This window comes from Pogonomyrmex barbatus, unplaced genomic scaffold, assembly GCF_055798465.1.
Source record: "Pogonomyrmex barbatus isolate J1 unplaced genomic scaffold, ASM5579846v1 scaffold12, whole genome shotgun sequence".
NCBI classification, from domain to species: domain Eukaryota; kingdom Metazoa; phylum Arthropoda; class Insecta; order Hymenoptera; family Formicidae; genus Pogonomyrmex; species Pogonomyrmex barbatus.
In genome coordinates this window covers 3,540,961-3,555,876 of record NW_028297108.1, presented here as the reverse complement: position 1 = coordinate 3,555,876, position 14,916 = coordinate 3,540,961, and the positions used below count along the sequence as shown (strand labels likewise).

At 38.8% G+C, this 14,916-nt stretch overlaps 1 protein-coding gene across 3 annotated transcripts in view; it reads right to left on the bottom strand.

Annotated features, from left to right (window-relative positions):
• Nucleotides 1-14,916, bottom strand: part of stet (stem cell tumor) — a 352,773-nt gene that overhangs the window by 14,378 nt on the left and 323,479 nt on the right. For all 3 annotated transcript variants that reach the window (XM_089071682.1, XM_089071683.1, XM_089071684.1), the window contains one exon: nt 10,604-10,716. In XM_089071682.1, the coding sequence (XP_088927808.1) occupies nt 10,604-10,716 (113 nt within the window). The remainder of the gene's footprint in view (nt 1-10,603; nt 10,717-14,916) is intronic.

Sequence of the window (14,916 nt, the reverse complement as noted above, 5' to 3'; positions counted from 1 at the left end):
TTATTAAGGCTGTCTTTCCTAATCCACCGCTGTTGATGTAGACGAGATGTGTTTCCGATATTTTTTCCTTCAAGCTTTTACGGATTCTTTCCGTAAAAACTGCAATACATTTTCTCCTATATATGTCGAGACATCGATGGTCCCTGAATAATAAACGCTTGAAAAATTTGAGGATTTAATTTTCAATCAAGTTGAAAAGAAGAGAGAGCAAGAAAAGAGGGAAAAGATTTATTCTTTAGGTAATTTTAAGTGAGCTTTGCTCCCTTCCGTTTTAATTTACGAGCTCGAATTTTTCAAAGTTATACATTTACGGATAACGCTAATTCGGATAGTGTCGCGCGCATTGTGCACAAATTTCACACGCGTGGCACTTTCGTTTCTTGCGAAACCGACGATTCAATTCAATTCGCCGCTACGCACTGGTCATTAACGCGCGACCTACATCGAGTTGCAGCGGCAGCCTTCACGGGAGAGCTATGCGAAGCGCCCCTATTTCGTAAACTACCTACACGGAGTTTCCGCAAAGCGCAAATCGCGTCTAAGCCGGTGTGCACCGGAGCGACGTGGAAATGCATTAAGGATGCAAACATCAATTCGTGCGAGTTCGCGAACGCTCCGAATTACCCGCAATGAATTATTAGTGTCCGCTTAATAAATGATCGAGTCACATCCAATCGGAACAAGGGAGCAATTATTCGAGACGCGTAGAATTAGGTGGTTAACAATATAACTACTGAAACTGTCGCGCTCCGACAGGTATCAATATTGAACAATATATCGGGAATTGATATTTATCATGGAGAATTATCTAAAAACAATACAAAATTAAAAAATCTTTTTATAGTATTATTAAAAAGTCCAACGTAAAAATGTGATTGCAAAGAGATCGAGATCGAAATAATACATTACTATGGATCTTTATTATGGATAATTATAAAAGTATCTATAAATTATACTGTGATTTTTTTGTTCGATATTTATAATGCGATAAACAATGCATAATTAAATAGCGGTAATATAATATATATAATAAAAAAGAAAATTTAGAGTCTTAGCTGTCATCGACAGTCTCTGTTTGTAGTCGTGCCATAGTTAATTGAAAGTTGAAGCACGCTCAGAGACCACTTTACTCCCGTGCACGACGAACCCGTGCTTCTCTGTTGTAGTAATTGACTCGAGTTAACGGATACTGGCTCAAGAGGCTGCTGATTCCCTTCATCCGTTCTCCTTGGTCCAACTTAGACGATGCTGCGAGTATTTACGGTTTACCGTCATTTACCTAACCGAGACCATAGGAAACGAGCCATGGCGGCGAATAGCTTATTCGACCGCGATACCAAATTACCAAATCAATACTTTGCTCATTGACTTATTTAAACATTAAATTATTACTTATTATTAGCAAAGATTGTTCATTTTTTTAAGATTAAAAATATTTTATTGGTATTATTCTATTTCTAATTTTATTATTAATATTATTTCATCAATTCCGATTTCATAATTTAATTTTATTATTCTAAATTTTAGATACATGTATTTTGATAAATTTTACATTACTTCATATTTTATTCTATTTAAATATTTACGTAAACGAAGTTCATTCAGTTATTTTTGAGATACTGCCAATATTGCAGATAACAATTAACCGATCGCTGCACTCGTTCAATTGAACTAATTTCGCATTTGCTACGTTTTCTCGAAATAAATGGTATCACCATATTCGCGATTAAATTAGTCTCGTAATTGCGAGGAACGTGCGCGGAATTAATTAGCCATGATCGCCAAGGAGCCTGTGTAAAAAAAAGTGAGGCGTAAAGGGAGACGAGGGATTCTGTACGCTTTCTAGCAACCAAGAGAGAGGTGCGTGCATATACCGCATACAGATAAGAGAAGAGGGGAAAAAAAAGGATAAAAATAAGGTAACGGCGAGGAGTCTCGCGAAAATTAGCGACCTGGCGCGAGAATGAGCGCGATGACTAAAAGAAGGCGGAAAAGAGGAAAAGGAGGAAGATCTCGCGAAGCGTAATAGAGTCCTCGCGAACTTCTCGTGGGTTATGAAATTCATCCGAGCCTTCGTTAGTGCCTTCGGCTTTGCCTTAAGGAAGAAAGCGTGAAAGGAAGGGAAGTGGGTCGACGCGGTCCGCCAACGCGATGCACCGGCGCGAGTTAATGTCTTCGCGACCTACTCCTATGATTACAGCATGCAGCAGCGGTAGCAGCAGCAATCAGCCTGTCCGACAATGGATATCGTCAACTTCGCCTGGATATGAGGATGCCGGGGATTTTCACTGTTGACGCTCGAGATACCGCGTGTCTGAACGGGGATCTACGGGGATTTTACTGTCCAAGTCAAACAGGATATCTCAATTTCTTTACAATCGTGACATGTTTTCCGAGCGAAGAGAATCCACGATCAGGAGCTTTAATAATTTATTTTGAAGATATATATATATATATATATATATATATATATATATATAGAGTTGATAGATCTTCCATCAGCCAAGAGATCACCGATGAGATTTAGCGTGCAATAAGATGTCGCGCATATTTTTCAATTTACAGATCATCGATTAACGATTCGTTGACACCAATAACGGAGTCTGTTGGAACCAAACGGTGCGACATGCAACAGGTGCAACGAAACCAGCACGGAGGTAACTTGTCCAATAGCAAAAAAGATATGAAAAGTGTCAGAGATGCAGACACTCATATGATCCTTGTCGTTTCCCAATTCTAAGAAAGTTTTGAATATATATCAGAAACAGACATAAAGATAAATTTGATTGACTCAAACAATAGATTCAAAAAAAAAATCTAAAAAAAATTTTATATACTTCCAGTTATTATTTTCATTTTATTATCTCCAGTTTCTAATTATTCATTAAAAGCACTTCAATGACGTGATTTTTGTGTAGAACTGTGTAAGTTTTAAAATCATCGGATTCTAATTTAATAAGATAACACTTTCCACAAAGCTCATTCTAATTTTAAAAAATTTTTCGGTCCAATATAAACTCCTATTTTTTTTTTTTTCGATTCCATAAAGAAGAATTAAAACTATACTTCAAGACAAATGTTCAATTGTTCAATTGTTAATGCGACAAAATCTCGTGTCTGTTAGTGATATGCTAACGTGTAAGGAAACACGCGATCGATGGAGACGACATCGCGGCATACCTGAACGGTAAGAGCCATCGTATTTCTGCGATTCAAATGCGGAGGGAAAAACGAGGGAAATGGGAAGAAAATCGCGAGAACGCGCGCACGGGATTCCCGACGCGAAATAAAATGCTTTGTATCGCGCGGGGTGAAGGGGTTAGGTAGGAAAATAGAGCGCGCATTTTAAAATGCGCACGTGCTAGGCACGTCGATGCATTCGTAAAGAGCTCCTCCCGGAGGCGAAAAACGGATGGAACGGACGAAACGAAATGGCTAGAAAACAACGAACGTCGGAGGTTCTTTTTCGCTGCGCAGAGAGAGAGAGAGAGAGAGAGAGAGAGAGAGAGAGACAGCTGCTCGATACGCTCTCGTGGCGTTAAAAAATTAGTAGTTAACCACTTAAGCGAGAGAGACGCCGACGTGAGCCACAGATACGGGCGTGTGCCTGTATCGGTGCATTTTTTCACGCGTTCCTCTCTTTTTATATGGTCTCGACGTATAAATCTATTCCACATTTCTCGTTCAAGAATGTTACGTTCCTACGGGTTCTGACGATTTTGCATGCGAATTATTAATTATCATACTGCTACAAATTAGAAACTTCTTCGTTATTCTCATTAACACAGAATAAAGGAAAATATTTTTTGCGCTATTAGAAAGTTTTCCCGCGCGCGCGGGTGTGTATGTGTGTGTGTGTGTGTGTGTGTGTGTGTGTGTGCGCGCGCGCGCGCGCGCGCACACAAAAGCGAAACAATGTAGTGCATTATCTTTTATTAATTATATAATCATCATCTATAATATATAGTATCATCTGTTTTAGAGAGATGAATTAAAAGCGGTCGTGAATCGCACAAAATAAGCGAAATTTACGCTGCGCGGACACGATTATCTTCCACATCTGTCCGATTTTGTGATCAAAACCATACGCGTTCGTTATCCGTACAAAAGGCTAGCAATCTCTTTTACAATCGCTGCTGCTTGTCACCGTTTACGAGCAAAACAATAGCGCGTTTTTGCTATAAGCCGCAATATGGAACGGTACCAGCAGCATCAATCAGGCACCAATTAGGTATCTACCAATTTAATCCCCAATTGTTAACGAAGAAAGGACATTCGCGAACAACCTTCCCGAGAACAAAGGTGATTATCGTGCCAGAGGATGCGATGGGAGGAAAGGTGGGGAGAAGGAAAGGGGGAGATGAACGGAAAATCGAGCGTACAGTTAGATGCGAGTGCAGGCGCGCCGTTGAATTCATAAAGAGGTTTCGAGCGAGAGAGACTGTGGGAATGGAAGGCGATGGAGAGAGGACAGGGACAAAATGCGAGGCCTCCTCCCTTTTCCCATTCCCGTGCATCGACCGCCACCGGTCCTGCGGCGTGCGATGCGAAATTCTAAACCCCGCCGTTCTCGTGCAAACGAGACAGGACATGGGCTCGTTCGAGGACTGAACGACTCGGGGATCGGTAGCGATGGACCTCGAATCGAAAAACACATTCGGGAAGGTACTATCAAATATAGAAGCTCGCTCGAATTCGCAAATATCACCTTTCTACCAGCCATATCACAGAATTCGAGAAGTAGAGTAGTCAGATATCTGCAACATTAACCATTTTAGGAATTTAATTCAATTTTTCATTCTTTTCTTGTAAAATGACAAATACCAAGCCTGAAATAAAATAAAAAAGAAAAATAAAAAAAAAAGAGCCAAAAGATCCAAATAATTTGTCGCTAGTTTCGTCAATGCAGTTATGTCATTTGCCAACTCATCCGACTACTGCAAGTGATATGCCATGAATACCACGTCCACTCGGAAATAAACAATACGTATGTATGCCTCGTGCGTATACATGCAAACAACGCGTACTCACGGACATCGTCGTTTCTACGTAACCCGATGCATAAAATATAATGTGTGAAGTACGTTTCGAACATGTGGAAAAAAAGACGAAAAACCGACGGAATTTTATGATTACAGCCATGATATTTATGGCAATGGGGGATTCTCTAGCGCATTTGTAACATCGAAACATGAGAGGAATCACCATTGACAAGAAGTTCTGTTTTCTTTTTACAGCAATTCATTAATGAAGATTTTCAACATCAAGTGATTATTAAGCATTCGAATTCGCGTCGTATTATTTAAAAAAAAAAATTATATATACAGAGTCATGTGTTATGCCGTGCATAATTGTATCGCTAATAAAACATGTCAGGGATGGGGATATATTTATTATACAATCGATGGAAAGAATGTATTATTCACGTAATTCGTGTGTGCATTGAATGTTAGATATAATTAAATTACCAAATTTAATTATATTCGAATAATTGTATTAAAACTGTATTAAAATTGTTTACGTTCGCGTACGTTTTGAATTTCCAATCTGTATTTAATTATAAAGTAAAAGAAAATAGTTTGATAAAAATAGTAATATTTTTTTCACAAAGTTTTTCCATATCTCTTTATTTTTCAATACTAAATTATTCCTGTACAATCGATTTAATATAGATAACTATAGATATATAGATATATAGATAAATATAGTAATATATGCTGTTCGAAATTATTCACTTTAATTCAACACGCGATTAACATCTCCATGGAATTATAATCCACCACGACAAAACCACATCGGTTCCCGAAAATAAAAAATTTACGTTAGCGAGTATTCAATCTCATGAAGAACAGTGCTTCAAAAATGCTGAAATTTCCAGCGCGCCCACTATTCGCACCCAACTCTCTCTCCCTTTCTCTCTTATGCGTGTGCATTTTTGCGAAACTTTCGGTATTCTGAGCGCGATCATCGACACGCGAAATTCCGAATCGAAAGCGAGGAGTGCGCTCAGTATCAACATTTTGTACATCCCGCATTTTGTCCCGTTGTTTTAATATCCCTTTGATGCAATGGCGGCAGACTGTATCCGCCGGGGTTTTTGCGCTGAAAATATTAAAACGGGCGGAGGGGTGGAGAAAACACAGATGCGCGCGCGCGCGCGCGCGCGCACGCACGCACGCACGCACGCACGCACGCACGCACGCACGCACGCACGCACGCACGCACACGCACGCACGCACACACACACACACACACACACACACACACACACACACACACACACACACGTACATCATACCACACGCACACGCACACAGATATATTTGCACATTCGCACAAAAAGGTGGTGAGCAAGAAGAGCGGAACCGTACATCAATGGCTGTACAAAGCGCGAATTCCTCGCGATTAAAATGTAGTGTAAACGGCTTTTACTGCCGCCACCCCCTCATGTCCACCATTCATTTTTTTTTATTTCCAGTTAAACTGACCGTTGCACTCTTTCACGAGTTAACGCGATGCAGCGAGACTTCGGAAAACTACGTAGCGCGCATCGTTCTCGAAACGGGGTAAATTGCAATTCGCCGATACTGGAAAAATTGGCTGGAAGTTGTGTCCATTTTGAAAAGAAATAAAAAAACGCGCGATATAGATATACGGACCACATAACTTACTTAAAAACAATATAAGAGAAAATTGAGAAAATTAATAACATAAAAATAAAGATAAAAATAAGATTATTATCGATAACTAAAAGGGATTTTGTCGTAGACTTGACGGTCGCGTAGCATTTCGTCGCCCAATTTAAAGTTTCTCTCGGTCATCAAGGCTCTCGTTATTTCCGGGATGATCGGAAGAAATAAGAGGCTCTAACGAGCTGGGACAACGCGATCTCGTGCTGAAAGGAAAGTTAAAGGCGCGCGAGAAAAAAAAAGGAGAAAAAAAAAATAAAAAGAAAACTTAAAAGTATCGATTCTCAAAGTCGAGAGCTCGGGCTATCGTTTGTTGCGCTATCGTTGTGTCGTCGTCGGCTATCTTCGAGTCGAGTTAATGCATCGGGGGCCACATGCAATCATGCATACGAACGACAAGGCGCGTCGTACGACATGCAAATACCGTCGTATAATTGCTGATGTCACGCAATCGACTCGATGGCGCTGCGACGACGACGATGACGACGGTGACGGCGATCGCGACGACGACGACGACGGCGATGGTGACGACGATGACGACAACAACAATGACGATGGCGCTTTGACACGAAGCCGTATCCGTTTCCCAACAAAAAAACTGTATATCAGGAAATATTCATTAACGGTAGAAAGAGAAGCTCGCGAACGGAGCAGCAAGCATGCTACACGAAATCGACGAGACGGAATTAATAAGAATAAACGATTCGCCACTCGGTGGATTAATTGTACTCACAGTCGCAAGTTTGAGTTTTCTAAATATCATTTATAATTTGTTAATTATTAAATAAACAATAAAGCTATATCACTTAAATACAATATCTATCACTTAAATACAATATGATTTTTTTGGCATCCGATATAAAAGAATTTTAATTAAAATAAATGAATCTATTTAACACACACGCACATGTACTTCACTTTAACTACTTTAAAAGATAAAAAAAAATTTTTTTTTCGTATATAAGTATTTCAAAATATATTATAAATGTCTAAAATTTTAGTTTTCATGACTATACATGTATATAAATCACATTTTGTTTTATATATTTTTTTTTATTAACGCGATTTGCTCACGTATGTTATTCGCAGTAAAATCGTTTATTCCGCAAATTTCGCACAACCGTAAATCTCTACCTCGTGGTTATTCGTTCTAACATCCAAATTTCCAAGTAGAAACGGTCGAGCAATGGAGAGGACAGGGAGTACAGCCAGCAATAAGCGCGACGATGTCGTAAACGACATTAATCCGCGCCATCCCGGCGAAGTGCATTTATAAGCTACCCTCGGTTTCACGCCGCGTTGAAGATAATTTACACTCACGTGGTGTAACAGTCGTATAATTTAAAACGTTGATTTACGCGCTTCATTAGTTCGACAATTATATTTCAGCGTTTTTCTTTTCCTTTTTTCTTCGATAACATGCAATATTAATTGATGAATGTGTGAATATGTGCTTTCGTTATATAGCAATAACATGTATTTAAATAAAATATATTTGTTATTAAAAAAATATATTTGTAATTGTAAGAAAATATGTATGTAATAAAATGATCAATTATGTTAACACCTGGATAAGAATAAAAATGAGTTTCTTAAATTACAAACAATATAAACATAATATTATTATTTTTTGCTTGAAAACGTGAAACAATGTAATAATTCTAAATGTTACAATAGTAAATTCTCAATAAAAATATGATTCAATTCTTATTATTATAATTATAATTTTATAAAATCGTCACCAGCACATGATTTAAAGAAAGATATCATTGTAGTATTGCGAAGTATTATTACAAAATATAAACAAGGTCATATTTTTTAATTTAATATCGATAGATAAGAAAATATTTTATAAGAACAATTCATTGCGTCTATCGTCACAAAGCTCGGAAAGAGCGAGCGACATAAGTCGTGGAGCGTCGCCACGATGAAAGGAAGAAGGAAGAGATGTTAGTTCTATTGCACTTGCATCGTTGCAATCGCATTACATCGTCGCGACCGCGATGCATACGAAGTAATCTCATCGCGGTGGGCCCAGACAAACTGTCGTCGTCGTGGCGCATTCTTGCGGGCGACTTTATACGAACAGAGACAGAGATACGCGCCGCTCTCGAACGCTTGAGAAGACGACAAGACGGAGACGACAAGACGGGAATAAAATGGTTAGGCAAGGACAGTCGGAAATGCGCAATCGGGAAATTTGACGAGATATGAAAACGACAGAGAGGCGAAGAGAGACGGTCGATAACATTCAGACAAGCTTGATGCCTCTCGTAAATTGTAGCGGCGTGAAAAACACAATGAAATCGCTTCTTCTCATCCTCGTGCTTTTTTTTGTAGACCATAAACGACTTATTAGACACTACCTTCCACGCATTGCTTAACTATTTTTTCTCATTCTCTCATATTTATGACTGCAATATATTTTTTTACTACGCAAAGTTTCTTTTAAGATCTACCTTTAAGATCTACATCGCTTTGCACTTACAATTTTCCCTGCTGTACTATGATAAAATATAATAATATAAATATAGCTATAAAATAATGTTATAGCTAAAAAATAGCTAAAAAATAACTTAAATAAATTTAAGTGTATATAAAAAGGAAATACTGTTCATTGCTTATTCACCAATGGTAACACCGCACTACTTTGAAATTCCTATACTCCTTCGCGTTCTCCTATCTAATTCCTGAATCCTCTTTGTCCCCCGTCCGGCTGGAGTTAATTATTCATGCGTTCCATTTTGCCACGTTTTACTTTCATGACCGCTAATAACTCGGGATCTGCGTCTAATCGAATTTATGCAAATGACAATTAGATGTATACAGATACGTTTGTCTGTACATGTATATATATTCCTGTATATATATTTCGTACACACACACACATATACATGAGATGAGACAATTTACCGGAATTACTTGGTTACCTTTGTTGTCCCGATAAATATGCAAAAAAGTTTTGCATAGGAATTGGTTAGAAGAAGAGTACAGTTGTGTAAAAGCAGCAAAAAAGCTTCGAAATTCTTAAATAGTATAATAAAATATAATAATGAGAATGTTAGATAAAAAAAAAAATTTTGCCGTTCAACATGGTGAATAGTAGAAAATTCAATTTGTCATCAGCAAAACATTCGAGAGATCATGTTGCTGCAATTATTTGGAAAATGCGCAAAATTACGAATGAAAAGCGCGTTGTTTCATTATCCAGCTGTCAGCGTACTTATATTAACATTAACGAATTTTAATTAAAACGCCTCGTTATAGTAGGGAGCATATGTTCGGATAATTAGCGCCCTGCATATCTTGGACGTTTTGGACTTCAGTTATAGTGTTCATGTTTCGTGATATATCCGGCTTTCGTATGCACACCAGTTTTATAATCCCAGTGATTTTCAAAACATATACAGGAAAATTTAGAAACACAAGAGAGAAATAAGAAAAGGAACAGAATGAACTACAGTGCCAGTGCCAGTGCCTGACTAACTGTCGTCGTACACAACATAAAAATAATCTAAATAATTAAAAATTTACAAAAGAAGGATATGTATTTCGTTCCATTATAAAATCTCTTCCATATATTTTATCTTAGAAAGCATAATTAATTAGATGAAGAATCAAAATATTTGAATCAAGATAATTAAATTATAAAATATTTAAACTTTAAAATATTTTTAGATAAAAAATTGTAACGTTAGTATATTAGCTTAGTATTACAGCTTAATATTATAGTTAATATTATAGCTTTTTTAAAATGAGTATTATGCAATATTTTTCTTAATGATTATTTTGTGCCAAAACTGTAATTTAACCTTGATGTATGGCGAAACGCGAAAGTTAAATGAGCATCAATGTAGATGCATAAATCGTACATGCATTATAACATAATTCACATTGCAGACGACATTACTCACCGGCAAGAACCCCGGCCATGTAAACCGCGGCGATCCTCAGGCTTCCGTGAACCATTTCCAAGGGAAGTCCCACGACCACCTGTACCCCCAGGTTAAACAGCAGGTGAAGCCACCTGAAAAAAAGTAAATGCGCGGTAAATTACTAAGGCATGTCAATTGTTCTGTTAAAGTAGGAAACGCTCTAGGAATTTAATTCAATTACGGTACAATTTGCGTGCAAGTAACCTTTGAAATACCTCTAAGACGTCCTCTATTATTATTGCAAGATCAATCGGAACAATTGTTACGATGCCAGTATATACAATCTTGAAATACTTTTTTCTCAATATATGTAATAATTATTATAGAAAAACAAAAATTACTTGTTATTTAATATTAATTAATGTAAAATTATAAAAAATAATAATTATCTATGTCACCTTGGTGCACAATATTGCAATCATATTTACGTCGATATTGCAATTACTGTGTTATAAAATAATTAGGTATAGGAAACTCTCTCTTTCACGAAACCGTCGTAAAGTGTTAATCTGAGTTAACACGTCGGCCGAGTTACAACTTCGGCCGTCGAAGATCTCAGAAGTTCGCGATGTAGATTCGAGAGAGGAGAGATTGTCGTTAATCGTGAATTATAACGCCACGGGCGGTTGGCTATAGTTTTAATTAGGAACATCTCGTTAGCAATGTTTCTCCGCCCTCCGCGTTAGATAAGGCTCGACGATGGAAGCGGCCAAAGACGCCGGGAGAAAAGTTGAAAATGCGATGAGTGCGACTCGCGATGAATTCCGCGCAGGCGGTTCGCGACTATCGACGCGGCCAAGAGAATTACGGTAATTGTGCTTCTCTACTTCGGTGGGTAGGGGGGGAAGGGATGGATCGCGGCCAAACAATATTCTTATTCGCTCGGGGCGTCGTTTCGAGAAGAGTGCCGTCGAGAAGGTTACGAAGAGCGCCGCGGAGTGAAATAATTGCGAGATACCGCGCGGTCGGAGGAAAGTTTTATCAGCGACTTCTGGGCCACAGAAGCACGAAAATCCGATACCCAGCCGTTATCGCGAAACTTCGGCCGACTAATTATTACATCTCGCTAGAGCGCGCGCGCGGTGTCAGACGGAGACAACAATAAATCTCACAGAAAACGGCGTGTAGTTTCTCAGTTTTATAAAATATCGCGGAATGCGAATAAAACGAAGGGAAGTAGACGTTTACGCTACGAAGCATCTCAAAGTCATCGGGCCGAGATTAGAACCGAAGTCGAAGAGATTTCGGGCGAATTCGGCAATGATGGCTGAAATAAAAGCAACGCGAGATATAGCGATAAAAAGGACGATACGATCGAGATGTTGGTCTTCGAATAATTCGGTCGACCAGCCGTGGCTATCAGTGAAAGAAAATTCCGCAAGGAAAGAGACTGTAGAATAATTATGAATATTATCTCGCAGTAAGAAGAAACTTTCTAAGCTCGGAGAATAATCGTTCTTTTTATCTATCGTGTGCACACTTGAGAGCGTAGAAAATCTCGAAGAAGCGATTCCAGTTGACACAGTCACGAAATCTAGGTTGTCATGAGAGTGACAAATTCTGCATTATTATCTTCCACTTGTAGTACAAATAATTCTATAATTATACAACAGAATTTAGTTACATTAAAATAAATATTTAATTCTAATCTAACGGAGCATATTACTTTTATAACAAATATTCCATTAGTATTTCATAAAAATAATTTTATTCAATTATCAAATTTTATTGGAAAAAAAAGAGAGAGAGAGAGAAATTTTTATTTTTGATATGTAATCTTTTAAAAAACCGTTTTAACCTTTTTAATTTTTACGTTTACAGAAAACTTTCATTTCATTATTTTTTATTTTTTTGGTTATCAAAATTTCATGTGCCTTGTAGGATAAAGATTGAACGAAAGAAAATGTTTCCTAAGAGCCATCGGACAAGCGGATACTTTATTCATTCTGTAATAGACCCTGGTATGCTCTCTTAATTTAAACATGTCTCCACTAAACCAGCGACGTGAACTTCTTGCATCCATTGAATTTTTCCTCGTGGAACGAGACTCGATTCGAAACAGAGGAAGAGACGATTTCACAGAAGTCTTTACACCAGGGCACGGTTGGCCGCAATTAGCCTGCGTACACCGTACTCTCGTAGCAACGACGTGCGCTTAGGAAGCGACCAATTTGCATTGAGTGCGGGTCTAATCGTGGTCGTGCGCCCTGTCGCAATGCGGTCAAACGGAAAGAATGCGATCGTTGCGAACACTCGGGAGTCGTTCGCAAGAACGTTGCCGGTCAACGTCGGGCCTCAGCGACAGAAATGGATGCCACGATCCAGGGGCCTCCGCGGCCGTTGCCATTATCACGGAACGAAGTCGATCGAGGGGGAGAGAGGGAAAGCGAGGGAAGCAATCGTGATTAGGTCAGAATTAAATCGGCGCTCGGAATTCCAACGGGTTTCTTGCCGCCTCGTTGCCGCACGAATGCAAATGGCGATGCCTCGATTCCGCGGGGGCGGAAAACCGGAGGTCGCCGCCGCGTCGGGACAGACGTGATGTATAGGCGTCGATACGTTTCCAGAATGCAATCATCGGAATGGAACGCGCGTAAGGAGGCGTCGCGTCGCGTCGCGTCGCGCCCGAGGAGGGCGGTTCATAAATTTTCGGCTTTGCCGTCGATGCTATTCGCCTGATGGAACTTTGACCGGACTTTTGCGCGATGATCCTTTTCAATTTTCTATATAGACTCTCATGAATTCTCCCTAAATATTTATTTCCACTTTGTGTCATCGGTGAATTATGTCGTTTATTAAAGTTTCAAACTTTTAAATTTTGTTGTTAATACAAAAAGAGACAAAATTTTTTTTTAATATCATTGCAGGAAGAGTGGATATAAATTTCTTCTAACTCCACTAATTTATACAAATTATTAATAATTTTATAAAATTATTAATTAATTAAATATCTTCACAGAAATGTATATACGCTCCATTTAAAGATTATTAAATGATTTAATAAAGTGCATTGTTGAGTTTATCATTACATATGGATAATCGGAGGGATGGCATCAGTCGCATAAATTAATCGAAATCAATATGCATACCCTAGCGACGTGTTTGACAAAATATAATGGCGCTCGCTAGTGAACAATGAGTCGTATCTTTCTCGCGATCAACAAAATCTGCTCCTAAGACATTCGAGTCACGATAAGATTCTTAAATCGGCCACGCCAATTTCGGTTAATTGGATACCAATTAGATGAATCTCGGGCATTGTGTCGGTGGACGAGTTACGGCGGGTTTCTCGGTTTTCGTGCGAGTATAATTCTCCTAGCTTTTTCCTTCTCCATCTGTTTCGTATCCATGACGGGAGAAAGCAGCACCTCGTTCGAGGACCGAATTTCCATTCGACGAATACGAATGACAGTAACCGGCCTCCTACGACGGGTATCTACCCATTTTATCGTCGTGTCGTTTGAATAGGGAGAAGGACCGGCGGGCTTTCTTGCGCGTTTCCAATTTCGACGATTGCGTACCTACGATGAATCACAATGCGATCGATACCTACTCATAGATTGCCTATTCTAAAAATAGCGAATAATACTAGGAGCAGGAAAAACTCTACGATTAATTTAAATACCAGAAGTTCTTTATATTCGCATAATTTAATTTCAAGAGTTGTAAAACTTTATTGCAAAAATACTCGATCTTAGTGTTCAAATTCCATTAAGTATTCCTTAAAAATTTTAAGATTAAGGAAAAAGTTCGTTTCATATCTGTAAAATTCACGAAAAGGAAATAATTTCAGAAATTCTAATTTAAGATGATGAAATCTTTTAGATAAGAAAGATTGATTAGAGTCTAGATATATCTAGCAGATGATTGCGTTTAATTCGATTCTGTTCGACAATTCGCGCTAATTCGCGATAATTCGCGGAAAGCCGGGGTCATGTGAGCGGATCAAAAGTATTATCGAACGCAGTCGGTGCCGATAACTTTGTACCAAGCGAGAACGAGAGGATAAAGTTCCGAAGCAAGTTGACTCTAATGTTCCACAGGCGCAAGTGGTTTCGTCAGCGTCTCTAACTACTTGCTAGTAGTTAATTACACGCCGAAAACTTCTTACTTACGAAAGACGAAGGCGTGGACGAGCCCGTCGACAGTGATGTCTCAGCAGTCGGCGAGTTTGTCTCCGGGAAATCTCCACCTTAATTCTATCGACAGATTCTTTGACTTCAGGGCCGATCTCTCCTCAATCTGTCGTCGGTTCTCGACTTATAAGCGATCGAATATAAAGGCAATTTGGT